At 69.0% G+C, this 22878-nt stretch overlaps 3 protein-coding genes across 8 annotated transcripts; all 3 read right to left on the bottom strand.

Annotated features, from left to right (window-relative positions):
- Positions 1-186: 186 nt before the first annotated feature.
- Positions 187-4988, bottom strand: SIRT7 (sirtuin 7). 2 transcript variants are annotated; one of them, XM_062215874.1, is made up of 10 exons: positions 4871-4988; positions 4656-4793; positions 4483-4587; positions 3572-3642; positions 3408-3480; positions 2835-2933; positions 2522-2758; positions 2340-2420; positions 1878-1984; positions 187-644 (listed from the first exon to the last, which is right to left on the bottom strand). In XM_062215874.1, exons 1-10 carry the CDS (start codon positions 4961-4963, stop codon positions 446-448), a joined length of 1203 nt encoding a protein of 400 aa, XP_062071858.1. In that variant the 5' UTR covers positions 4964-4988; the 3' UTR covers positions 187-445. The 2 variants fall into 2 exon arrangements, with proteins under 2 accessions (XP_062071858.1, XP_062071859.1); XM_062215875.1 differs by lacking the exon at positions 187-644 and adding an exon at positions 805-1120.
- A 115-nt stretch (positions 4989-5103) lies between these two features.
- MAFG (MAF bZIP transcription factor G) lies at positions 5104-12260 on the bottom strand. Of its 5 annotated transcripts, none has more exons than XM_062216300.1 (3): positions 12195-12260; positions 9200-9263; positions 5104-9108 (listed from the first exon to the last, which is right to left on the bottom strand). In XM_062216300.1, the coding sequence occupies exons 2-3, from the start codon at positions 9233-9235 to the stop codon at positions 8656-8658; spliced, it is 489 nt and encodes a 162-aa protein (XP_062072284.1). In that variant the 5' UTR covers positions 9236-9263; positions 12195-12260; the 3' UTR covers positions 5104-8655. The 5 variants fall into 5 exon arrangements, with proteins under 5 accessions (XP_062072284.1, XP_062072286.1, XP_062072287.1 ...); XM_062216302.1 differs by lacking the exon at positions 12195-12260 and adding an exon at positions 11895-11913; XM_062216303.1 differs by lacking the exon at positions 12195-12260 and adding an exon at positions 11698-11771.
- A 4694-nt stretch (positions 12261-16954) lies between these two features.
- Positions 16955-20370, bottom strand: PYCR1 (pyrroline-5-carboxylate reductase 1). The gene is given in 8 exon segments (XM_062216089.1): positions 16955-17715; positions 18277-18440; positions 18552-18644; positions 18804-19001; positions 19003-19026; positions 19106-19285; positions 19807-19877; positions 19986-20370. Coding segments are annotated over 8 exon segments (960 nt in total). The 5' UTR covers positions 20053-20370; the 3' UTR covers positions 16955-17552.
- Positions 20371-22878: the final 2508 nt, after the last annotated feature.

Here is a 22878-nt window from a genome sequence, read left to right as displayed (position 1 = left end):
GGCCGGAGCCACACCCAGCCCCGCGGGCCGCGCCCCCACCCACCGCACGCGGCCAATGGCCGGCGTCGCGCGGCCCGGGCCCCGCCCCCTCGCGGCCCTTCCGTCTCCGCCCACTCCCAACCCCCGGGGCCGCCTCCGCCGCGGTCCGTCGGGGGTTCGCTCGGAGAAGCAGCCAGCGGGACGCGGGGAAGGCTGGAGGCGTTTAATGGGGGCCAGAGTCCGCAGAGCGCCCGGGCTCCGGCCCGCTGCGTGACCGCAGACCGGCCAGGCTGCAGCCAGCGGAGCGCGCGCCTCCGAGGCCGGGTCCGAGTGGCCGCGGCCCTCCCTGCGGCTCCGCCTGCACGTCCTCGTGGGACACGGCCGCGTGGACATCTGGACGCCGCCCCGGGGTTCCGCTCGGCGGCTGCGGCCGCTGCAGGGCGCTCTCCGTGTCCGCCGAGGCCGGCTACGTCACTTTCTTCCGTTTGGTGCGCTTGGCGCAGCCCCTGCCGAACCAGCCCCCGAGGACCGGGGCCGAGCTGGGCGGGGCGCCGCGGTCCGCCGGCGGGGCCTCCTCCCGGCTCCTGCACAGCGGCTTCCGGCTGTGGCTGTCCTCCTCGCCAGCTCGCAGCGGCGTCGCCAGGGAGAAGATGGGGTCCTGCCACCTACCGAGAAGGGGGCGCCGCGTCAGGCCGGCCGGGCGCCCGGGGCACGCCCCTCCCGGCCCCCCAGCCTCGCCCTCCTGCGCGTCGGCGCCCGCAGGTCCGGCCTCGTCGGGGCTCAGCGTGCTCGGTCAGCGCCTCCGTCCAGCGCTGGCCCACCTCCCGCCTGCAGGGCTGGGGGCGCGCCCACCGACCCGCTCCCTTCCCGGCCTGTCTAGGCGGCGTGGCCTACACACTACACCGTGGAATCATGTGTTGATTGAGATGCAGAACCACAGATCAGAAACTTAAGATACAGAGAAGCACTTTTAAAAGAAATGAGCTAAGTTAATGTGAAAACAAAACGACAGCACACGGCAGGCCCACAGGACAGACACCACGAACGTAACATACAGGATTGCCAGGCCCCGAAGGTGAAGGGATCCTTAATCTCTTGAACCCTTTGATTAAAAGAAGTTACTGATTTCCCCTATAAGACCCTGGAAATTCACAGAGAAAAAAAGTGTAAACTTTTCACTCAATACACACACCGCGAGCTCCGCGTTCCGTTTGCTTAAGCTTCCCCACACAGCCACTCCCGAACCACGCCACGGCCACGGCCACGGCCACACCCCCTCGGACCTCTGCAACCGGGCGGTCTGGGAGCAGGCGGGCAGCAGCTGGGGCGGCGCCCCACCTCGGGCTCCACGCTCGCCGCCAGGGTGGGGCACAGGGGCTCCTGGGCGACCGCCCCTGGCCCCACACTCGCTGCCAGGGTGGGGGCTGCACAGGCGCACAGGGGCTCCTGGACGACCGCCCCGCCCCGGCCCCACACTCGCCGCCAGGGCGGGGCCTGCAGAGGGGCTCCTTGGCGACCACCCCCGGCTCCAAGCTCGCCGCCAGGGCGGGGCCTGCAGAGGGGCTCCTCGGCGACCACCCCGGCTCCACGCTCACCGCCAGGGAGGGGGCTGCACAGGCGCACAGGGGCTCCTGGACGGCCACCCCCGGCTCCACACTCGCTGCCAAGGGCGGGGGCTACACAGGCGCACAGGGGCTCCTCCGCAACCACCCCGGCTCCACGTTCACCGCCAGGGCGGGGCCTGCAGAGGGGCTCCTCGGCGACCACCCCGGCTCCACGCTCACCGCCAGGGCGGGCCTGCACAGGCGCACAGGGGCTCCTGGGGGCCCCGGCTGGGTCCCTTCTGGAGGCACCGGGCGCAGAGACGGCAGCGGGGCTGCACGGCGGTGCCCACTCACCTGCTGTAGGGGGGGATCTCCAGGCCCAGCTCCTGCATGAGCAGCCCCATGACGTCATCACACCGCCCGTGCAGCTTCAGGGCCGCCCCGTCATCCTTTGGGGTCCACTGTGGGCAGGGAGGGCAGTGAGGAAGTCGCCGCACTCCTCCCCAGGGGCCTCCCTCCGGGACACGTGAGCCTGCTACGTCTCTGACTTTTTTTTTTTTTTAAGGCATTTATTTCCATTTTTATTTGAAAGGCAGGGAGGAACCGGAGAGATTCCATTTGCTGGTTCACTCTCTGAACGCCTACAGTCTGGCCAGGCTAACACCAGGATCCCAAAACGCGACCTGGAGGTGGCAGGGGCTGGAGTAAGAGCCACCAGCTGCTGCCCGCCAGGGTGCATGGGCAGGAAGCCCGGCCAGGCCCCCGGGTCAGGTGTGCAGGCCTTGGAGCAGGCCCCGCCCTGAGCACCTGCCTTACCTGCAAGTTCACGATATAGAGCTTGGGCCGCCGGCTAGGGGGCTTGGTCATGCACCAGAGCCGTGGGTACTTCTTCAGAACCTGCACAGACGGACGGACAGACACAGCACATGCACGGGATGCATGGCTGCAGCAGCAGGGGTGCGACCCCAGCCCGCAGCTCTCGGGCTCTCAGCGCCTACCTTCAGGCTGGACCCTAAACACAGGATGGCGTCTGCTTTGCTGGCGGCCTCAGTGGCTGCCTCCCAGTTCAGAGGCTGCCCCAGGGTCCCCCGCTCCCCGAAGTGCACGATGGTGTCGCGGAGCTGGGTCCCGCACTTGTGGCAGGCCCGGCCGGTCTGGTGTCGGTGGAGGGCGGTGCGCTCCGTCACGTCAAACACCCGCACGTACTCCCTGTTGGGGACGCAGGAGGTGCAGACCTGGGGGCGGACGACAGGCTCCAGTGAGCGGGGGCGCTGGTTCCGGCCCGGCCCACCCGCCCTCGCGACTGCTCACCTCGATGTACATGTTCCCGTGCAGCTCCGAGATGGCCGAGCGCGGCAGCCCGCTCCGCAAGTGGAGCCCGTCGCAGTTCTGGGACACCACGTGCTGCACCTGCAGGGGAGCCACTCTGAGCCCAGCGACAACCCTGACCCCACAGGAAACCTCGGGGAGCTAAGCTCACGGCAGGCCCAGCCCGCAGAGTGCCAGGCCTGGAGCAGCCTAGGGGCAAGCGAAGCGTGCGTCTGCGACGCAGCTCGGGGCTCCCACAGGGCAGGTGTGGCCACTGCCCAGATCCACGCTCACTCCAGGGCCTGGGCAGAGGGGGACCCTCCCCCTACTCGCTGGCTCCCCGTGCCCGGGAGGCTCTCAAGGGCCATGGGGTGCAGCGAGGGAGGAGTGGCCTTGAGCAACCCTGGGCCAGGATGCCCTGGAGGGGGTGGCTCCCAGGAGGGGCTGCAGTTCTGCCTTGGGGGTCACCATGCACTCCTCCCACAGAGAGGGTGCAGCCACTCCCCTGAGCCCGAGGCAGCGCCCGGGGTCCTGCGCCCACGCCTGGGCTGCCTGCCAGCCCCGTCTGGCTCTTACCAGCTTCTGCTTGTGCAGTCGGGCGATGCTCATGTGAGTAAGGGTGGGCTCGGCCTCACTCAGGTCGGCAGCGCTGCCGGGCAGAAGGGAAAGTGGGGTGAGGACCTGCAGGCCTGGGGGCTTGCCTGCTCCACCCACGCAGGCCGGCGAGCCGAGCCCCTTACCTGACGCTCTGTCCCTTCTGAAGCAGCGTCCACACGCCGTTGGGGCCCCGGTAGTCTGGGATGCAGGCTGCCTGTGTGCTCAGAAAAAGATAAGCCCAGTGGGCCAGCGGCACTGCCGGGAGGCAGAAACCCTGCAGGGGGGCGCCAGACTGCCCACCGGCCTGAGCCCCAGCAGCTGCACCCCGGTACGGCTTCCCTCCTCACGCTCCTCCCGGGCCCCCGTGCCCCGAGAGCCGCCACAGCACAGTGCCGTGTCTCGCACGGAGGGAGGACTGCACAGGGCTCTGAACGGCCCCTTCCCCGCCTGAACAATGACAGGACGGCCTGTGCACCCACCCCCTGACATCGCCCCGTCCAGCAAAGGACACAGAAGACTGCCAGGGCCCCTCCTGCACAAGCCCCATCTCCCCAGGCAGCCCGAGCTCTGAGAAGTGCCCACCGGCTCCAGGGGCCCCGACACTGAGGTCACACCGCCCAGCCACAGGCTGCTTTCAGAGGCCACCGGGCTTCGGCTCAAGAACGCCGGGCTGGATCGTCCCACTCGCGGTGGAGACGGGAGCCCCCGTACACGGGGCTCCCCGTGCCAGGCTCAGCAGGAAGCGCTCTCTAGTACCCTGGGCCCTGGCCTGTTGGTACCCACAGTGCCTCCCCCTCCACCTGCGGGCCGCCCCCGTCCAGCAAAGCTCCCACTGCCCCATCCCCCGTCGTCGGCGGCCCCACGCCCTTCTCCCCTGCTGCCTGTCCGCCTCCCACTGCGGACAGCTCTGCCCGCACACCCGGGCCCGCAAGCCGAGTAGCGCCGCGTCCAGCGCGGTCAGTGTCCCAGGAGGGGGCGCCCCACGCCCGCCCCCCGGCGCTCCGGTCCAGCGCGACCGGGCGAGTGTGGGTCTGGGCCGCGCGCGCCTCCCTACCGTGCTGATCCCCGCGCCCGTGTAGACGACCAAGTGCTTGGAGTTGCGCACGGCGGCGGCCAGCTCCCGCACCTTCCTCCGCAGCTCGTCCGGGTCGTCACACACCTGCGGAGACGCGAGCCGCTCAGCCCGCGCCCGCCGCCCCGGCCCCGCCCGCGCGGCCCCGCACTTGCCTCCTGCAGCCGCCGCTTCAGCCCCTCCCGCCGCCGGCGCCGGCCCTGCAGCTCGGTCACCAGGTCCTCGCTCTCGGCCAGCAGCCGGCTCTCCTCGGCGCTGCGCTCGGCCGCCGCCTTCCGCAGGATGCGGGACACCTGCGGGCGGGCGGGCGGGCGGTGAGAGGCGGCCCCGCGCGCAGCGGGCGCGGGTACGGCGTGGGCGGGCGGCCTACCTGGCGGAGGCGCTCCCGCTGCTGCTCCTCCCGCAGCCTCCGCACCCGCTCCGCCGCCTTGCGCTCCGAGCGGCCCAGACCCCCGGCTGCCATCGCTCCCCGCGGAGACCGGCGCTTCCGGCTTCCGCTTCCGCCTCGCCGGCGGCCGCCCGGGGCGCATGCGCGCGCGCCCCGCCCCGCCCTTCCTGCCCCGCCCGCCGCCCCGCCCCCAAGGAAGCACCTGCCAATCTCTTTTTAAAAGGTGTTTATTGATCATATACAAAATAAAGAAAACCTTATATATCACAAACATACACTATGTACAGCAATAAATACCGGCGGCCAGGCCCAGGGCCGCCCCTCCTGGACAATAACTTAGCAATAAATACTGCGCGGGGCCCCGGGGACAGGCCCACCCCCACGCAAGCCCCACACCCACTGCGGGTCGCCTGGGCACCTCCCTTCCCTAGCTCTGCATCAGCCCCCCACCCGCCCTGCGGACCCCAGGACACCCCCGGTCACCTCTCCCGGCTTCGGCCCTCAGCGGGGGGTCACCATCAACCGCACGGACCCCACATGGCCCGCACGCGCAAGCAGCCCTCGTCCTGCTGCCCAGGGTCACCGGGAGAAGGCTGTCCACAGCGACTGCGCTTGGTTAAAGGCTTCAGGGACTCGCGAACTGAACGGGTGGGAGGAGGGGCGGGCAGGGGCTGGGGCTGAGGGGAGGGGCCGCGCTCTGCCATTCCAGCTCAGGCGCGCAAAGCCACCCCGGCTCTCAAAGCTGCTGCCGCGGGCGTGCAGTGGGAAGCGTGCAGCCGGCCCAGCAGGTGCCACGCGCACAGCCCAGAGGCAGGAGGGGCCCTGAGCCCCAGACACACACGCCTGCCTGCGTGGCACCGACGACACAGTCTGCTCTCCCACCTGCCCCGAGACCAGACAGCCAGCAGGAAGCCGAACCTGTGCCAGGAGGAGTCACTCAGTGGCTTCTGGGGGGAAAAAATCGTTAATGTGTTGGTTCCTTTCACCAAACCACAGCCTAAAAAAATAACTCACAGGATCCCAGAGCGGAAATGTGCAGCGGGCTGCCCTGCCGTGGACGGGAGTTCTGGCCAAGCGGCCGCTCGAGAGAGGCGGCAGCAGGAACAGGGCCTGACCACCACCCCAGAGCGATGGGCCCCGACGCCGACCATGGGGGGGGGGGCGCACAGACCCACTGAAGCCAGCAGGGAGCCCGGGCCACGCTGCCCGGGGAGGACTGCCCTGCTCCTGGGACATCGACGTGTCTGTCCGGGATCAGGAGGGGCCGGGGCGGCGTCAGGCAGGAGGGAAGGCGCGGGTTAGGGTTCACTTGGCGGACAGGTTCGGGAGGCCCGGCCTCGGCCGCAGCCCTCCACTCGCCGTGTCGGGGGGAAAGGTGAGAAGAGAGAACACAACACCCTCACGGTGGGAGACAGACCCAGCATGACCCAGGACACACACAGCCACGCGCGGACACAGAATCTACTGCCGAGAAATCAGGGTGAGGGGAGAGGGGCTGCAGTGAGGGGACGGGAACCAGCGCGCGGCCTCGCCAAGCCCAGAAGCCCCCGTGGGCCGGATCAAGGCCCCGCGAGCGCACCCTGCCCTGCTCTTCTTCCTCACTCACACCCTCCCTCCCGGGCCGCGGCTGCAGGGACACCAGGGGCCAGGCCCTGCTCCTGCAAGGCTCCCCCTTTCCTGCGGATTCCAGCTCAGGGCTGCCATGCCTACCCCAGGCCCATGTCTGGGCTCCAGCCACACAGAGGCAGACCCGGGGCTCAGGACGCCCCAGCGACTCTGTGGCAGCCAGCGCTCCCCTGCTCCGCAGGTCACCCTGGGTCTATGCAGGGGGGCCTCCGAGCCCCTGGAGCCAACACACAGGGGCCTGTCGGGACCCAGGGGTGGACGGCACGGGTGGCCCTCCAGGCTAAGGCGCCTCTGCCTGCCAGGTGAAACCTGAATGGTCAGCTTCTCATCTCCTGTGCCTCCCAGGGGTCCAGGCTGTCCCAGGACGATATCGACAGCCCCGGCCAGAGGCCCACGTGGCCAGACGGGGCTGCGGCCTTTTCGGGTAGCACTCTGGGCACCCCCGCGCCCACGGGAGCTTGCTGAACCAGGCCTGGAGGCCGGCAGCTTCGGCCGAAAGCTGGGCCAGGCAGAAGCACCTGTGAGAGTCCAGCCGTGACCCCTGGAAGACACAGGCCCCGCAGGGAGGTGGGAGGAAGGTCCGTGGCCCTGAGCTGCCGGCACGGACAGGCAGAGAACAGGGACGGGACCCAGCCCCGAGCTCACAGCCCTTGTCTGGCCCTGGTGGCGATGCCCAGGCCCTAGGGGTGCTCCAGGCGGGGCCCACGCCATGCTGCCTGGAAGCAGCGCCCGCTGCGCACAGTTCAGGAGAGGTGGTGGGCGGCCCCCCAGGGAGGCCAGGGGCAGGGCCAGGGCTGGAGCCCAGGCGGAAGACAGCCAGGGGCACCCACGGTGACTCCCTGGTCCCGGCAATGCTGCCACCCAGGGCCAGAGGTGTGGAAGCAACACGGTGGGGGAGACCCCTTCCCCCACCTCACGAGCGAAGAGGCCAGGCTGGCGGCCCTGGCGCGGCCCTGGCACGGCCCAGGTCCAGCACGTCAGCAGAAGCAAGAACACAACCAAATCCAAAAAACGCACACGGAGAACGCACAGGACTCACAGGTCAAAGGTCACCAGGAGCACCAGCACTTGACGGCGGCACAAAACCTCACCAGGCACGGACGACACCACGGCACCGGCAAGAGACGGAAGCGGGGAGGGCGAAGGCGTAAGTCACTTTCGGTACAATTGCAAAAGATACCAAAGAGGGCGGCCCCGGCGGCGGCGCTGCGGCCTTTTTTTTTTTTTTTTTTTTTTTTGTCTTTTTTAAAACTAAGTTTTATAAATAATGTCTGATAACTCTGTGTATATAAAAACTAAACTCCAACAGCCACAAAGAGTTGTCCGTAAGTTTACAAGAAAGGGATTTTTTGTTTTGTTTTTTCTTTTTTTAAACTAGCAAAGTTTCTGTTATACTTTCTTCCTTTTCCATTTATATGGTCAAATGTTCTGACTTTTTTTTTAAAAGACAGTTTTATAAATACTCTGCAGCTCTTGTTTTTCTTTAACTTTTAAACATATAATTTAATAACTTCGTAAAAGGAACTTCTCTCTTTTAAATAAAGGGCTATCTAACCACACAAACAGCTCATGTAAACAGTGACACGGACCCAAGGCAGGACACAGGACACGCCCTCCACACACGCGCACACCACTGGTTTGGTCTTGCTCAGTGCAGGGGTCAGGTGCCCGGGCTGGCAGCCCACCACTCCCCGGGCAGAGCCCACCTCCGCCTGCCGGGCCACACCGAGCTGCCCACGTGGGCCTGCGGAGAGGAGGGCCCCCAGCACCCTTCTGGCTGGCAGCCTGCGGGCCCTGAGAAGGGAGGGCAGACAGCAGCCCTGCCCACCCAGGGAAGCCCACGCTGCCTCCCCCCACACCCCGTCCACTCCCGCAGGGCCAGCTCTGGACTCCAGGCCCGTGCGACCTCGGCACAGAGGGGGCTGGGGGCGCCAAGCTGACCAATCGCAACGCACAGAACACACGACGACAGGAGATCAAAGGGGCTCAGCCCGGCGCCCCGGGGGTGCGGGTTGTGCTTTGCAGGGAGGGGAGGGGCGAGGAGTGGGGGAGAAGGGGAGGGGAGAGGGGCAGGGCAGGGCTGCCGCCGCCACGCGTGCCTGGTGGCCCCTGGAAGACCCGCTGGGCAACGGCGCGCGTCCCTACGACCGGGCGTCCGTCTTCGACTTCACTATCGTGATGACGCTGGTGGCGGCCACTTTGCCGGGGACGAGGGGCCCCAGGCCGGCGGCCAGCGGGCCCCGCGCCGGCGCCACGGGGCTGCGGGCCACGGTCCTGGCGAAGCTCTGCAGGGCCTCGTACTTGGAGCGCAGGGCGTCGAGCTCCAGCCGCATGCTGGCGTTCTCGGAGGCCAGCTTCTCCACCTCCTGCTGCAGCTCCGCCTTCTGCCGCTCCAGCTCCTCCTTCTGCGTCACGCGCTTCACGCGGCAGCTGGCGGCGTAGCCGCGGTTCTTGAGCGTGCGCCGGCGCTGCTTCAGCTGGATGATCTCCTCCTTGGACAGGCCCCGCAGGTGCTGGTTCAGCTCCCGCACGGACATGGTCACCAGCTCCTCGTCGGTCAGGCTGGTGCCATTCTCGCCCGGCTCCCTCTTCACCTGGGGGCCACAAGGGACAGGGTCACAGCCACGCACAGGCGCCCGCCCCCCCGCCGCCCTGGCCCAAGACGCCCCCTCCCCAGCGGCTCACCTTCAAGGCCTTGTTTCCTTTACTGGGGGTCGTCATAACCCGGGGGGCACAGCGAGCAGGCACTCTGCAAGGCAGGGGGCAGTGGTCAGGAGCCTCTCCTCCCCAGGGGCCCAGGCCCTGCCCACTCCCGGCCGCTTCTCCTCTCCCAGGGAACCAGGGGCAAGACAAAGGGGCAGAGGGAGGTGAGGAGCACCGAGACACAGGAGGGGCAAGCCCAGGAGGAAGCCGGGAGCTTTAAAAATAACCCCAGCGCTGCCCCGAGCTCGGCTGTTCCTGGCCAGTCACGCTGACTCAGCACATCGCGGCCCGCCCTCGCTGCCGGCACTCCCGAGGCCGCCAGCCAACAGCCGCCCAGGAGCCCCGCTGCTGGGGCCGGGGGGCCGGGGAGGCTGCCGGGCCACAGCAGGTGGGGGCGCCTGCCTGTGCATCCTAAGATCCTACCTCCCACAGCAGCAAAGCCCCTGCTGTCCCCACCGGGAATGGGGCAGGGTGAGGGGCCTCCCAGTTTCCCGGGGACCGCTAGCTGGGAGCGGGTCATCCAGCCTGGCTCCCATGGCGGGATGAGCTGGGGAGCCCCACACCTTGGAAGCAGCGACCCGACTGAGAGCCTAGCCTGAGGCCCTCCAGCCCGCTCTGTCCACCTCCTGGCCCAGGGAGTAACCACCGTGTGGCTTTGGGTTGCAGCTTCCTGCGCCCCTGCCCCACCCTGGCCAGGGCGTTTCACAAGGGCCCTGGGGCCTGCTCACTGACGGGCAGGTCACCGGCTGCTCTGTGGTCCCCTGCCTGGGCCTGCACCCACAGCCCAGGGCCCAGACCGCTCCCCCGCCAGCTGCCTCTGAGTACCACACTGCACTGTCCGCTCTCTGAACCCCTGCCAAGGAACCTGGAGCTCCTCACCCCAGGAACCCCCTCCCGGAGCCCGCCCCTCCCACTGCTCTCCAGGTTAGATGCAGGCAGGTAAACAGGTGGGCGGGGAGGAGGGCCACAGTCTCCTGGCCGGCTCACCCCACCAGGCGAACCACAGTGTGGCTGGCCAGACGGCCCATGTTCCCCAGGGGTGGAGACCCCGCTGGAGCCAGGCCTGGCCAGGAGTCCGGCTGCAGGCAAAAGGCAGGGTGGGGCCGAGCCAGGACCCCAAGAAGGATGGGGATGGGGTGCCCACAGCTGGAGGTCAGGAGGCCTGCAGGCCGGCCCCGGCCCTCACTGCTGCCTGGGCATGGGGGTGTCCCTCCCCCACGACCACACAATGACAGCGGCGGCTTCCTGAGGGGACCACACAGAAAAGTGCCGAGCGCGGCGCTGGGCTGGGAAAAGTGCCTCCTCAACAGATTCCGCCCTCTACAGAAGGCCTGAGCTCAGCACAGTGCAGCCAGGCGCCTTCCGATCCAAGGTGTGCACGCGTGTGCGTGTGTGTGCGCACACACCGTGGGGGAGGGCCTCGGCAAAACTGGCGCCTCCAGCCTTCCAGGCACAGAGGGGCCCCTGGGGACGGCGCAGAAGGCTGGCTCAAGGACCTGTCTGAGCCAGAGGGGGGTCCCGGAGGCTGCACTGAGTGGAAGGCCCCCCAGCCCATCCTCTCCATCCTGAGGGCTGCTCAGAGCTAGAGCTGCTGTCCCCTGCTGCCAGACCCACGGGGGACCCTGGGCCACCCACTCAGCTGAGAGCTAGGAAAGGAAAGGGGGTGGGGCAGCTCCTGCCCTTCCTCCAGGACCAACTGCCCCTGGGCACCCTGCCCGGCACACTCCAGTGGCCACAAGACCCAGGCCGGCCGGCCCCGATGCCCTGCTACCCCCACCCGAGCCCTGCAGCTCCATTCACGCCAGAGCACGCGTGACCGAGGAGCCTCAAGGAAGCCCTTCCAGGACCCCGCGCAAAATCGCAGCCCAAGACCTGCCGGAGGGTGAGGCACCGACACCAGCGCGCCGTGCTGCGCGGTGTCTGGGTGCGACCACGCCACGGCCACGAACCCTGGGCAAGGGAAGCAGTGGGAAGGTGAGCTCTGTCCGCCTCCCTGGCCCCCCAGACCGCACCGCAGCCACACCACCCTCGGGCCTCTTAGCTGCCAGCCCACACACCACGCTGAGACCCCTCCTCGCCGGGGACAACCCCTGGGTGTCTGGGACCCGATGCTTCCGCCTGTGCGTCCACACTAACCCACCTGCTGCACCCCAAAGGACGCATCCTGAGCTCCCGCCGCGGCCCGCTCACTGGCTCCCCTGCCAGGTCCTGCTGCCTCCTCCCTGCCCTCCCCTGCGGCCCCGGACGCTCACTCCTCTCTTCTGAGCCCAGGGGCTGCCCATCCAGGGGCTTCCAGCGGCCAGCTCGGCCCACCAGGCCCCTCCCCTCCCGTCACCCCCAGCTGTTCCCCAGTTTGGGGAACTGCCCCGAACGTGGGCCCAGCACCGATCTCGCCAGGGGCTCGACCTTCCGCCCCGCAGGAAGCCCGCAACGCGGCCGCGGCCTCCGCCTGGCCACGCCGGCCTCGCGCTCATCCTCACGTGCGCCTCCCCCGCGACGGGCCGGCCTCTCCAGTCCCGAGGCCCCGCGCCAGCAGGAGCTCCGAGTGACCTCATGCTGATGACTCAGCAGGTCGCGGCGCTGGCACGCGAGCCGAGCCCGGGCCCGCGGGCAGGGTCTTCCCGCCGCCCCCGCCCGGCCGCCGGGGCCCTGCGCGCCGCGCGCGGCCGCCACGCACCTGAGGAGCCGGCGGCCGCGCCCCCCGCCGACCCCGGCCCCGCCCGGCCCCGCCCGGCCCCGCCGCCGCGCCGCGCCCCGGGACGTCCCGGCCTCGCCGCGCGGGCTCCGCGCACGCCCCGCCCGGCCTCCGCGTCGCCGGCGGGGCGCCCGGGCTCCCGCGGCCGGGGCCGGCTCCCGGCTCCCGCGGCAGGGGAAGTCGAGGCCCGGCCCGCCGGAGGGCGCGCGGCGCGCCCAGGCCACGGCCCCGCCCCGGCGCGGGCCCCGCCGCCGCCCCCGCCGCCCGGCCCGCCACACTCACCACACTGCGGGCCCGGCGGGCCGAGGCCGGGGCCGGGGCGGAGCCGCGCGCGCTCCGAGGCCGCGCCGAGCTGGGGCGGGCGCCGGGGGTCCGGGCCCGTGGCTGGGGGGGGTCTCGCCGCCTCGCGCGCCGGGCCGAGCGCTCTGCGAAGGCCGGGCCGGACCAGGCTCGGGATCCGCCGCCGCCGCCGCCGCCGCCGCTCCACAGACGTCACATGATGTTTGGTCACGTGGGCTCCATTCATGAAGCGGCGACGCGGCCGGCCGGAGCTTAAAGGGGAAGGCGCGGCGGCGGCGGCGGCGGGGGCGGGGCGCGTCGCCCTGCGCCTGCGCAGCCCGGGCGCCGTCGCCCCTGGCAACGCGCGCCGCGCCCGGGCGGCGGCGGGGGCTCGCGGGACTGTCCGGGCGCGCGCCCTGGCCGGCCACGCCCCCGCCAGTCCGAGGTCCGGGTGCTGACCGACCCCGGGGAGCGCGAGCCCGCGCCCAGGGGTGCAGGGCGCAGGTGCCGGCCCCGCTGCGCGCCCGCGAGGAGTGGACGGCGCGGGCCCTGCCCCGGGCCGCCGGCGCCTGTCTAGAGCCCGGCCCCGGGTCCGCGTCCGCCCTCGCTGTGGGGAGACGTCGCTGCCGGTCGTTCCCACGGGAAGTCGCCGCGCGGCGGGGTGGGGGGCGCGCTCGGCTCTGTTCCCTGCTCAGGTGCACAGCCAGGCAGGTGAGGAGGTGCGGGCGCCGCGGAGGGGCCGACAGGAGGACCTGCAGCTGCTGTGCGGGGCCGCGCGGGGTCCCTGGCGGGGTGGGGTGTCCACGCGGGACGGCGCGACTTGTAAAGCCTCGGGTTTTTCTGTAGAAAACGCAGCGACTCACCCCACAAGTGCGTCCCTGGTCTCAGAGCTTGCTCCTCACCCCTCCTGGACGCTGGGTCCAGGCTCCGGGGGGAGGGGGGGCAGCCGGGAGCCGGGTTCGCGGTGGGAATCGGAGCTCCGTGGCCGCTGGTCTGAGGCCCGAGGTCGTGGGCAGGGGGCTAGTCGTGACGGAGAGCCGGGTCAAGACCCGTGTGTGCCCTCGCTGCTCTCTGTGCTGGGAGACGCTGGACCAGGACGCCAGGGGCCACCGCTGCTGACAGCCCAGGCAGCTCGCCCTCCCCTGCCGCCGACCAGTGCGTGGGAGATGCCTGGGACGCTCATCTCATCTCCGACTCAGTTTTGCTGCTGGACATCCGTCCACTCCCCACCCCCCCACCCCCACTCAGCAGCCGCAACAGGCAGGCATGGGTGTGGCCACCGGGCCACGGGAGAGGCCAGTGGGGGCCGTAGGTGCTGGGACTGCTTCCTGTAGAGAGAGAAGCCCTGGGCCCTGGGGTCAGTTCTGAGAGCAGGCAAGAGAGGGACAGGTGCCCACGCTCTGTCCTGCGGGGTGCAGGGGTCCAGCTGCCCTGTGTGGTGCTGGGTGGGGGGCTCGTGTCCTGTCACTGGAATGGCCAGCCAGCCAGGACCTGACTCCGGTGCAGCTCCAGGGCCTAGGGGGCCCAGCCACGCACGTCCCCTCATCTGTCCCAGAACCCCCTGGCAGACTCCCCACACAGGTCCTGGACACTTGTCCCTGAAACACTGGGGCAGCAGAGTTTGGGCCACGGCGGATGAGGCTAAAGAGCTATTGTTGAAAGATGTGTCTGTTTGAAAGGCAGAGAGGAGAGAGGCCTTCCATCTGCTGGTTCACTCCCCAGACAGCCACACAGCCAGGGCTGGGCCAGGCCAAAGCCAGGATCCCGGGACTTCGTCTGGGTCTCCCGCGTGGCGGCAGGGGCACTTGGGCCATTACTCGCTGCTTTCCCAGGTGCATTAGGTGGGAGCTGGATCAGCAGCAGCACCGTGGGGACTCCCAGCCCTTGGCCACGGGTGCCAGCACCGCCCACTGCACAAGGCCGGCCCGGGGCTGTTCTGTCCAGAGCGGCCCTTCATGCACAGGGGCCTGGAGCCTCGCTGTCCACGCAGGCGTCCCTGTGAGCGGCTTCAGGGTGGGAGGCCTTCACCCCCTCCGCTGGGTCCTCCAGGGACACAGCAGCCACAGCCTGACTCTGCCGGGAGGTCCGGGGCTCAGGGTCAGAGCCAGGGTCACAACACAAGGTTCCCTCTGGGCTTTCCTTGCCCAGAGCCTAAGCCAGCCTGGCCTGAGGCAGAGCGCTCAGAGGTGGGCAGGGCCAGCACCCAGCCAGGCAGACCAGCAAACGGGCAGCAGCTGGACCGAGCAGAGGGGCAGCTCTTCCACCAGGCCTCCCCAGCATACTGGACAGGGCAATGAGACCCATTCCAAGCTGTGTCCTCTTACATTTCCAAGGCAGAGACGCAGGGACCTCCCACCTGCTGGTTCACTCCCCCAACGCCTGCAACAGCCAGGACTGGGCCAGGCCGAAGCCAGAGCTCAGAATTCAGTCCAGGTCTCCCACGTGGGTGACAGGGGCCCAGGTACTGGAGCCGTCACCTGGGAGCTGGAATCAGAGGTGGAGCCGGGACTCGACCCAGGCATTGCCAGCAGTGACCCAACCGCTATGCCGAGCGCCTGCCTCTGTCCTGCCTGATTGTGGCGGGTGGCTTCCAGGTCTAGGAACGGCCCCCTCAGCCACCGTCCAGCTCGCCAGTGGCCAGGACTCTGCCCACCGTGAGCACCCAGTGCCCTGCGGGCCCCTCAGCCCGCAACGCTCAGCGAGTCTGGCCTTGGCTGGAGGGGAGCAGTTAGGGCCCGGGGCAGGCATGTGGGCTGGAGGGGAGCAGTTAGAGCCTGGGGCAGGTGTGCGGGCTGGGGGGGGGAGCAGTTAGAGCCTGGGGCAGGCTTGCGGGCTGGGGGGGAGCAGTTAGGGCCTGGGGCAGGCATGTGGGCTGGAGGGGAGCAGTTAGAGCCTGGGGCAGGTATGCGGGCTGGGGGGGAGCAGTTAGAGCCTGGGGCAGGCTTGCGGGCTGGGGGGGAGCAGTTAGGGCCCGGGGCAGGCGTGCGGGCTGGGGCTGGGGGGGAGCAGTTAGGGCCCGGGGCAGGCGGCCGGAGGCCAGCAGTTAGGGCCTGGGGCAGGCGTGTGGGCTGGAGGGGAGCAGTTAGGGCCTGGGGCAGGCATGTGGGCTGGAGGGGAGCAGTTAGAGCCTGGGGCAGGCATGTGGGCTGGAGGGGAGCAGTTAGGGCCCGGGGCAGGCATGTGGGCTGGAGGGGAGCAGTTAGGGCCCGGGGCAGGCGTGTGGGCTGGAGGGGAGCAGTTAGGGCCCGGGGCAGGCGTGTGGGCTGGAGGGGAGCAGTTAGGGCCCGGGGCAGGCGTGTGGGCTGGGGGGGAGCAGTTAGGGCCCGGGGCAGGCGTGTGGGCTGGAGGGGAGCAGTTAGGGCCCGGGGCAGGCGTGTGGGCTGGGGGGGAGCAGTTAGGGCCTGGGGCAGGCGTGTGGGCTGGAGGGGAGCAGTTAGGGCCTGGGGCAGGCGTGTGGGCTGGAGGGGAGCAGTTAGGGCCTGGGGCAGGCGTGCGGGCTGGAGGGGAGCAGTTAGGGCCCGGGGCAGGCGTGCGGGCTGGGGGGGAGCAGTTAGGGCCCGGGACAGGCGGGCCGGAGGGGAGCAGTTAGGGCCTGGGGCAGGCATGTGGGCTGGAGGGGAGCAGTTAGAGCCTGGGGCAGGCGTGTGGGCTGGGGGGGAGCAGTTAGAGCCTGGGGCAGGCGTGTGGGCTGGGGGGGAGCAGTTAGAGCCTGAGGCAGGCGTGTGGGCTGGGGGGGAGCAGTTAGAGCCTGGGGCAGGCGTGTGGGCTGGGCCGGGGTCTCTGCTTGGACAGGTGTTCTGTCAGGGGAGGGGTGACTGGGTACTCCCCACCCTGAGGCCGGGAATTCACTGCCCGTCCAGGAGCTCACTTCTGCCCACACAGCACGGGAGCCCGTGCCCTAGGAGGGGCTCGCGTGGGCCTGGAGTCCCCTCCCCTCCTGGGCTGCAGGTCCCACCCTGACAGCTTCACTTTGCCCTCGTGCCCAGGCCTGGTGGCCGTTGGGTACGTGAGGAGGGGCCAGGCCTCTGGCAGCAGTCACAGAGGTGGACAGGAAGACCAGTCTTGTCCCCACAGGGCCTCCCGTGCCTGCCCTGGAGTCCCAGGTCTTGGTCCTCACTGGGTACCCCCTGCACACTCCCAGATGCCAGCCAGTCCCTCACGTCCACCTCACCGTCCCCGCACTCAGAAACCGTCCACGCCCCTTGTGAGGGCCCCACAGCTCCTCCCACCTCCAGGGCTTCCCCAGTTGCCTACTTCATGTGTGAATTTGACGTCAGTCATGGCGCAGGGCACCCCCATCCAGGCAGAGGGGGCCGTAACAGAGACCAGCCGTCCCCAGCGGACTGCCCTGGACTCCATCTGCGTCCTTTGAGCCACAGCCCTGGCTCGCCCTGCCTGCCCGCCCCGCAGGTGCGACTGCCAACCTCGACTCTGAGGCACTTTCTTCCAACAAGCCCTCACCTGTGTGCGCGTGTGTGCGCGTGTGGCCGCTGGTTCTGCCGGAGAACCCGGACTCCCCCAGCCCCTCAGGATCAGCCCAGCTGACACCTGCAGCTGACTCGCTGGGAGGGTGGGGGCTGCAGGGGCCGGCGGCCCTGCCACAGCGCGGCGAGCCAAGCAGCCAAGCCTCGCTTCAGGCCGGCTTGCGCCCCCTCCCCAGAAGCCCCTGCTCCCTGCTCCCCCTGGGACCTGAGGCTGCAGGGTGGCTGCCCGGCTGTGCTCCTGTGCAGACAAAGTCACAAGGCCAGGCTCTGGGGCTGGAAACCCATTTATTTAACCGCAAGGCTGGGAAGAAGGTGGTGCATCCGGGGTGCGCAGCACCCAGGTGTGCAGGGGCCGCAGCAAGGCCACCGAGGAGCCCCTTCTCCCTGTCTAATGGGACCACCAGAGCGTGGCATCTGGCCAGGGCCCCTCTGTGGGCCCAGGATGCCTGGGACCCCTGTTCCTTCTGCACGGGGCAGGTCCCCTTGGGAGTGGAGGGCAGGAAGAGCAGGAGGGGGACTGGACTTCATCCTCCAGTCTTCCCAGAGGGAACCTTGGGCCTGTGTACTTGAAGGGCCAAGCCCAGGCCCGATGCTGGGGTGCAGGGGGTGAAGGCCCTCTGGGCCGAGCTGCAGAGGAAGCTGCTGGGTTTGGGGTGGAAACGGAAGGTGGGGAGGTGGAGGCTGGAGGATCCATCCCTGTTGGGGGCTCTCATGGGCCACAGGGAGCCCCAGGGGAAGTGACACGCCCCCTTCCTGGCGCTGAACTGGGCTGACCCTGGCCTTGGGCCACGGAAGCTTGGGGCTAGAGACCCCCTCCAGGGCAGGAGCCTGAAGCCAGAAGAGGGAGTGGATGGCAGGACAGGGGCAGCCCAGAGAGTCAGTCCTTGTCTGCCAGTGCCAGACTGTGGGGCAGAGGCTTGGTGTGGCCAGATGGGGACAGCGAGGCCACCGCAGGGGAGTCCAGCGTCACCTTGTCCAGAACAGTTTTCTTGATGGCCGCTGGCGAGACCGTCTCCTGGTCAGCCATGAACTGCAGCTCGCTGGGGAGGTGCAAGGAGTTAGGCCCGGGCCCGCCTCCCTCTGAGGCCGCCACCCTCACCTCAGAGCCCCAGGCCCTCACTGCCCGGCCGTGCAAGCTGTGCTTGGGGGCCAGGCCCGCACGGAGCCATCACAAGTCTGCCCGTTTGGACCACACAGCCGGCACTGCGGTGAGAAACTCTCCCGTCCATCCTGCCCACCTGAACTCGGGACAGCGCTCCCAGTCCTGGCCGCACCTGGGGCCAGGTGCGGGGGGGGGGGGGGGCCAGGTCATGTCAGCAACGGCACTGAGACGCTGCCGTGCCTCCTGCTTGTCTAACTTGCTTGGGCCAGCAAGGCCAGGGAGAGTGGTGTGACCAGGCCCACAGGGGCTCCCGCCCCTGCCCGACTGCCCCTCTGGCCCAGCTCCCAGCACGCTAGAGGAGGCCTCGGGTGCACACATGGACACGGCCTCCTCACAGGACATGGGCGGAGGTGGGGACCTGCCACGGTGACCCTGGGGACCCTGCAGCTCCTCCTCGCTCAGCACACTGTGGGGCGGGGCTGGGGGCAGCGGGGCCCACCGAGTGTGGGTGCAGGAGGCCTCCACAGCATTGATGAGCAGGGAGCAGAAGCCCCCGCTCTCCAGCACGTGCAGGGCGTGGATGGTGGCCCCGCCGGGGGAGCACACATTGTCCTTGAGCTGGCCTGGGTGCTGTCCTGAGTCCAGCAGCATCTTGGCCGCCCCCTGCAGCCAGAGATGGGGGCTGTGACAGCTACAGGGCCCCGCTCCCAGCCACAGAACCTGCCAACTCCCCACCCTCCTGGGGCCAGCAGGACCGACCCCCACCGCACTGACCAGGAGGGCCTGGGCCCCAAGGCGGACGGCCAGGCGCCTCGGGAGCCCCATCTTCACGCCGCCATCAGCCAGAGCATCCAGGGCTGTGAAGGCCTGTGGAGGAGGTGCCCTGAGCCACCGTCCCAGCCCCCCCTCTTCCCCTGGGCTGGGAGCAGGCAGGAGGTGGAGGGGGCAGTGGCTGTCCCACAGCCTTGGAGCCCGGCCCTCCCAGGGCCCTGAAGTCCGAGGGACTTGCCCCGCCCCCAGCCTCACGTAGGCGGGGCCGCTGCCGCTGAGCCCGGTGACAGCGTCAATCAAGTCCTCCTCCACCTCCGTGCAGAAGCCCACGCTGCCCAGGAGCTGCTCCAGGAGCCGGCCGTCCTCCACCTGGGCGTGGGTGCCCATGGCGTACACGGTCACCCCCTCCCGCACCAGCACGGGCGTGTTGGTCATGCAGCGGACGACCCGGGGGGGCCGGCCGGAACTCCCGCAGCTTCTGCAGGAGGAATCAGCCCGTTCCGGAGGGGGCAGGGGCTCCCGACGCCTGGGGCGCGCCCCGCTCCCTGCGCGCCCACCTTCTCCTCGGAGCTGATGGTGACGCCCGCGGCGCAGGACACCACGATGTGCCTGCCCTCGATGTGGGGGCCAACCTCGTCCAGGATGAAGGGGACGATGTGCGGTTTCACGGCCAGGAAGAGCACGTCGCTGTGCCGCACCGTCTCCCTGTTGTGGGGTGTCAGGCTCACCCCCAACGTCTGCAGGAGCACCCGGGGCTGTCTGGCCTCGCCTTGGCTCCCCCCACCCACCCCGTCCCAAGCCTAGGGCCCCTGGGGCAGATGCTGGGGTGTGGGGTGGAGCGTGGCTGGGCGGCCGGGGCATGGTGCCGGACGCCCCTCAATGGTCCCTCCCACCCAGGACCGGTGCAGGTGTCCTGCTCTGAAATGTGTCCCTTTCACAGGCCACAGCTGGGGCCCTGCCCCCCTGGGCTGCAGCCCCCAGGCACAGCTAGGGGAGGGACGCCCAGACTCTGGGATCTGAAACCCAGCATAGCAACCTGCAGCTGGAGTCAGCCCCCGGGTGCGGCCTCCGTGCTGTGGCCCCACAGGCACCACTCAAACTTCAGCCCCAGCAAAGGAACACCCTCCCGTCAGCAGGACACCTGACCACCCCTGGGTGCTGAGCAGGAGGGAGGCCCAGGGTCCCCTCAGCACAGCCCCTACCTGGCGCCGGGCCATCAGGGCAGGCCTGAAGGACCCACTGTCTGTCCCCCACCTACCCTGAGGGCAGAAACCATGGCCAGGTCCATGTCTGGGGAGCTGGCCATTATCTTGTGAGCAGCCAGGACACCTGCGGGGGACAGAGTTTCTCAAGGCCAATTCCGCCTCCCCCCACCCCATTTCCAGGAAGGAGAGGGAAGAGCCGGCAACACCTGCGCAGCCCGGGGCCTGGGCCTACCTGCTGTCGCGAAGCCCTTGGCCAGAGCCAAGGCCAGCTGGCCAACCCCAATGAAGCCCACGCTCATGGTGTCTGCGGCCGCGCGACCACCCTCCCAGCGGGCCCAGGCTGTTTAGAGGCAGCTGCGAGAGGAGACGGGGACCGACAAGGACGGAGAGCAAGAAGTTGGACAGACAGCGCCGGGCCTGGCCGCTCCTCCGGTGGGGGCGACCCCTGCCCCCGCCCCGCTGCTCAGACGTCTCCGGATGCTGGACCACCGCCCCGGCCCCGAGGTGGGTCCCCGCTCTGTGCCCAGGGCCCCGAACCTCCTGGAAAGCAAGAGGCCGGGAACAGGGAGGCGGCCCCGCCGGAACCCCCACCCCGCCGGGAGCCGAGCAAGACCCGAGCTCCGCCACCTGCGCGCTCTGTCCGCGGGCAGCGCCGCGCCCGCCACGCGGCACCCACAGGCCCCGCCTCCCAGGGCCCGCCCTCCCCAGGATCAGCCAATCGTCGGTGCCGCCGCGGCGCGCCGGCCAATCGGGAGGCGCGGCCGGCCCACGCGGCGGTTGCATCATTCTCCGGCAGGCGGGGTCCTCCGTTCCCCGCGCGCGTCGGGCCCGCAGCCCCGCGCCTGTCCCGGGCGCAGCGCCCCGTGCTCCCGGGCGTTTCCGAGCCGGGCGCTCGGCAGGGAGAGCGGGGCGGTCTGGAGGCGGTTCCGCGGCAAGGTGGGGGCGAGAAGCCAGGGCCCTGGGCAAGCCTCGCGCCCGGTGGCTTTTCCGGTCGGCGTCCGGAGCTGACCAGCGGCTGCTCCAGACGCAGACTGGACGGGGCGGGCCTGCGGCGGCCCCTCACCTGGCTCCCTTCTCCTTTCTTGGCCCCTGACGACCGCCTCCGACACGGGGAGGTGGCCCCGTGGGCAACGCGGCCGTCGGTTCATCGCCCTCCACGGTCAGTGCGCGAACCCACAGCTGGAGCCTGGAAGTCCCACTACACTTTTTTTTTTTTTTTAACATTCATTTATTTGTATTTGAAAGGCAGAGTTAGAGAGGGGGAGAGATTGGTCTACACTTGCTCTTAGCCAAAAGGCAGAGAGATCTTTCATTTGCTGGTTCACTCCCCACATGGCCAGAACAGCTGGGACTGGGCCAGGCAGCCACCAGGAGCCTACAACTCCACCTAGGTCTCCCACGTGGGCACCACTGCTCTCCCAGGTGCACCTGCAGGGAGCTGGACTGGGGACAGAGCAGCCACAGCCAGGATTCTGACCCATGGCCACACGGGATGCCGGCGTCCCAGGCCCCAGCTCGGCCCCCTGTGCCACAGCACCAGCTCCTCTGCTGCACTTCGAGGACAGAACTCCCTACCTGGGTTACTTTTGTCCCGGTGATAACAGGCAACACCTCCACTAACCAGCTGAGCCGGCGAGGTGGCCTGGCCCCAGGTGAGCATCCTGCCTGAGCCCGGGGTCCCTTCCCCTGTCCTCTGCCAGGGCCCTGAGGTCAGGCGGGTGGTGACAGGTGGCTTGGTTCAGAGTTTTGTTTTTTAAGATTGATTTTTTATTTGAAAGGCAGAGTTACAGAGAGGCAGGGAGAGAGGAGAGAGAGAGAGAGGTCTTCCATCTGCTGGTTCACTCCCCAAATGGCCGCAACAGCTGAAGCTGAGCCTATCAGGAGCCAGGAGCTTCTTCCAGGTCTCCCACATGGGTGCAGGGACCCAAGGACTTGGGACATCCTCCACTGCTTTCCCAGGACATAGCAGAGAGCTGGATCGGAAGTGGAACAGCTGGGACTCGAACAAGCAACCATATGGGATGCCGGCACTGCAGGCGGCGGCTTTACCCGCTGCACCACAGCACCAGCCTCTATTTCAGAGTTTTGGCCGGTGAAGGACAGAAGGAAGCAGGGTCCCCTTTGAGAGCCACATCCAGGCCTCCCGTGAGCCAGCAAGGGCGGGGTGTGGCTTCTTTGCCGCCCGCTGTCGTGCCCTTCCTGCCATCATCGGGACTCAGCACCTGCCTACCCCCCCAACGCCTGCGGGTCTACCATGGACCCTAGAGCACCTGCTACTTCCAGTGGCTGACGGGGGTCACTCGTTTGCCCCACCCTGTGTGCCTGCCCCAGTGGCTGACGGGGGTCACTCGTTTGCCCCACCCTGTGTGCCTGCCCCAGTGGCTGACGGGGGTCACTCGTTTGCCCCACCCTGTGTGCCTGCCCCAGTGGCTGGCAGAGGTCACTCCCCTTGCCCTGCATAGCCTGGCTTGGAGCGCTCAGGCCCTTTGCCCAGCCCCAGGCTTGGGGTCCCTGGAGACCCGAGTGGGGGTGGTGAGGGTTGAGGGCATCTCGGGCAGAAGGCCCACCTGGCTGAGCCACTCTCTCACCCACCGAGAGGACACTGCCCACCCCTTCCTCAGGACACAAGGCTCAGCCCCCCACCCCCCCACCCCGCCCCGGAGCCTGGCACGCCCCGGCCACTTCCTCCCTCGCCCAGGCCGTGTTCTAGGCCAGGAGGTGCAGGTGGCGCAGCCCCTCAGCGGAGACTGCTTAGAGCCAGGTACAAGTGAGCGTTGGCCTTTATTGTTCAGGGCCGGCTGATGGGCTCAGGAGCTACAGAGCTGCTGCCCACCCACCTGGGGCTCTGGGCGGACACAGGCCGGCTCTGGGCTGGACCGGGCTGGGTTCTTGCACAGGAGCAGGCGGCTGGAGCGTGGAGGATGATGGCTCTGGTGGACACTTGAAGGGAGGCGGCTGGAGCCCAGGGTGTGTGTCTCGGTGGCTCACTGCTCCCCGAGCCAGCCACCCTGAGCCCACAGCAGGTGCGTGGTAGAAACCTCTGTGTCGGTGGGCGCTCCGAGTCGGGGTGGGAGCCCAGCTCCTTAGACGCCGTGTCTTGTGGGACCCTGCTGGTTGTGGGTGCC

The sequence above is a fragment of the Lepus europaeus genome, chromosome 18, assembly GCF_033115175.1.
Source record: "Lepus europaeus isolate LE1 chromosome 18, mLepTim1.pri, whole genome shotgun sequence".
NCBI lineage: Eukaryota > Metazoa > Chordata > Mammalia > Lagomorpha > Leporidae > Lepus > Lepus europaeus.
The sequence above is the reverse complement of the archived record's forward strand: the minus strand, read 5'-3'. Positions and strand labels throughout refer to the sequence as shown.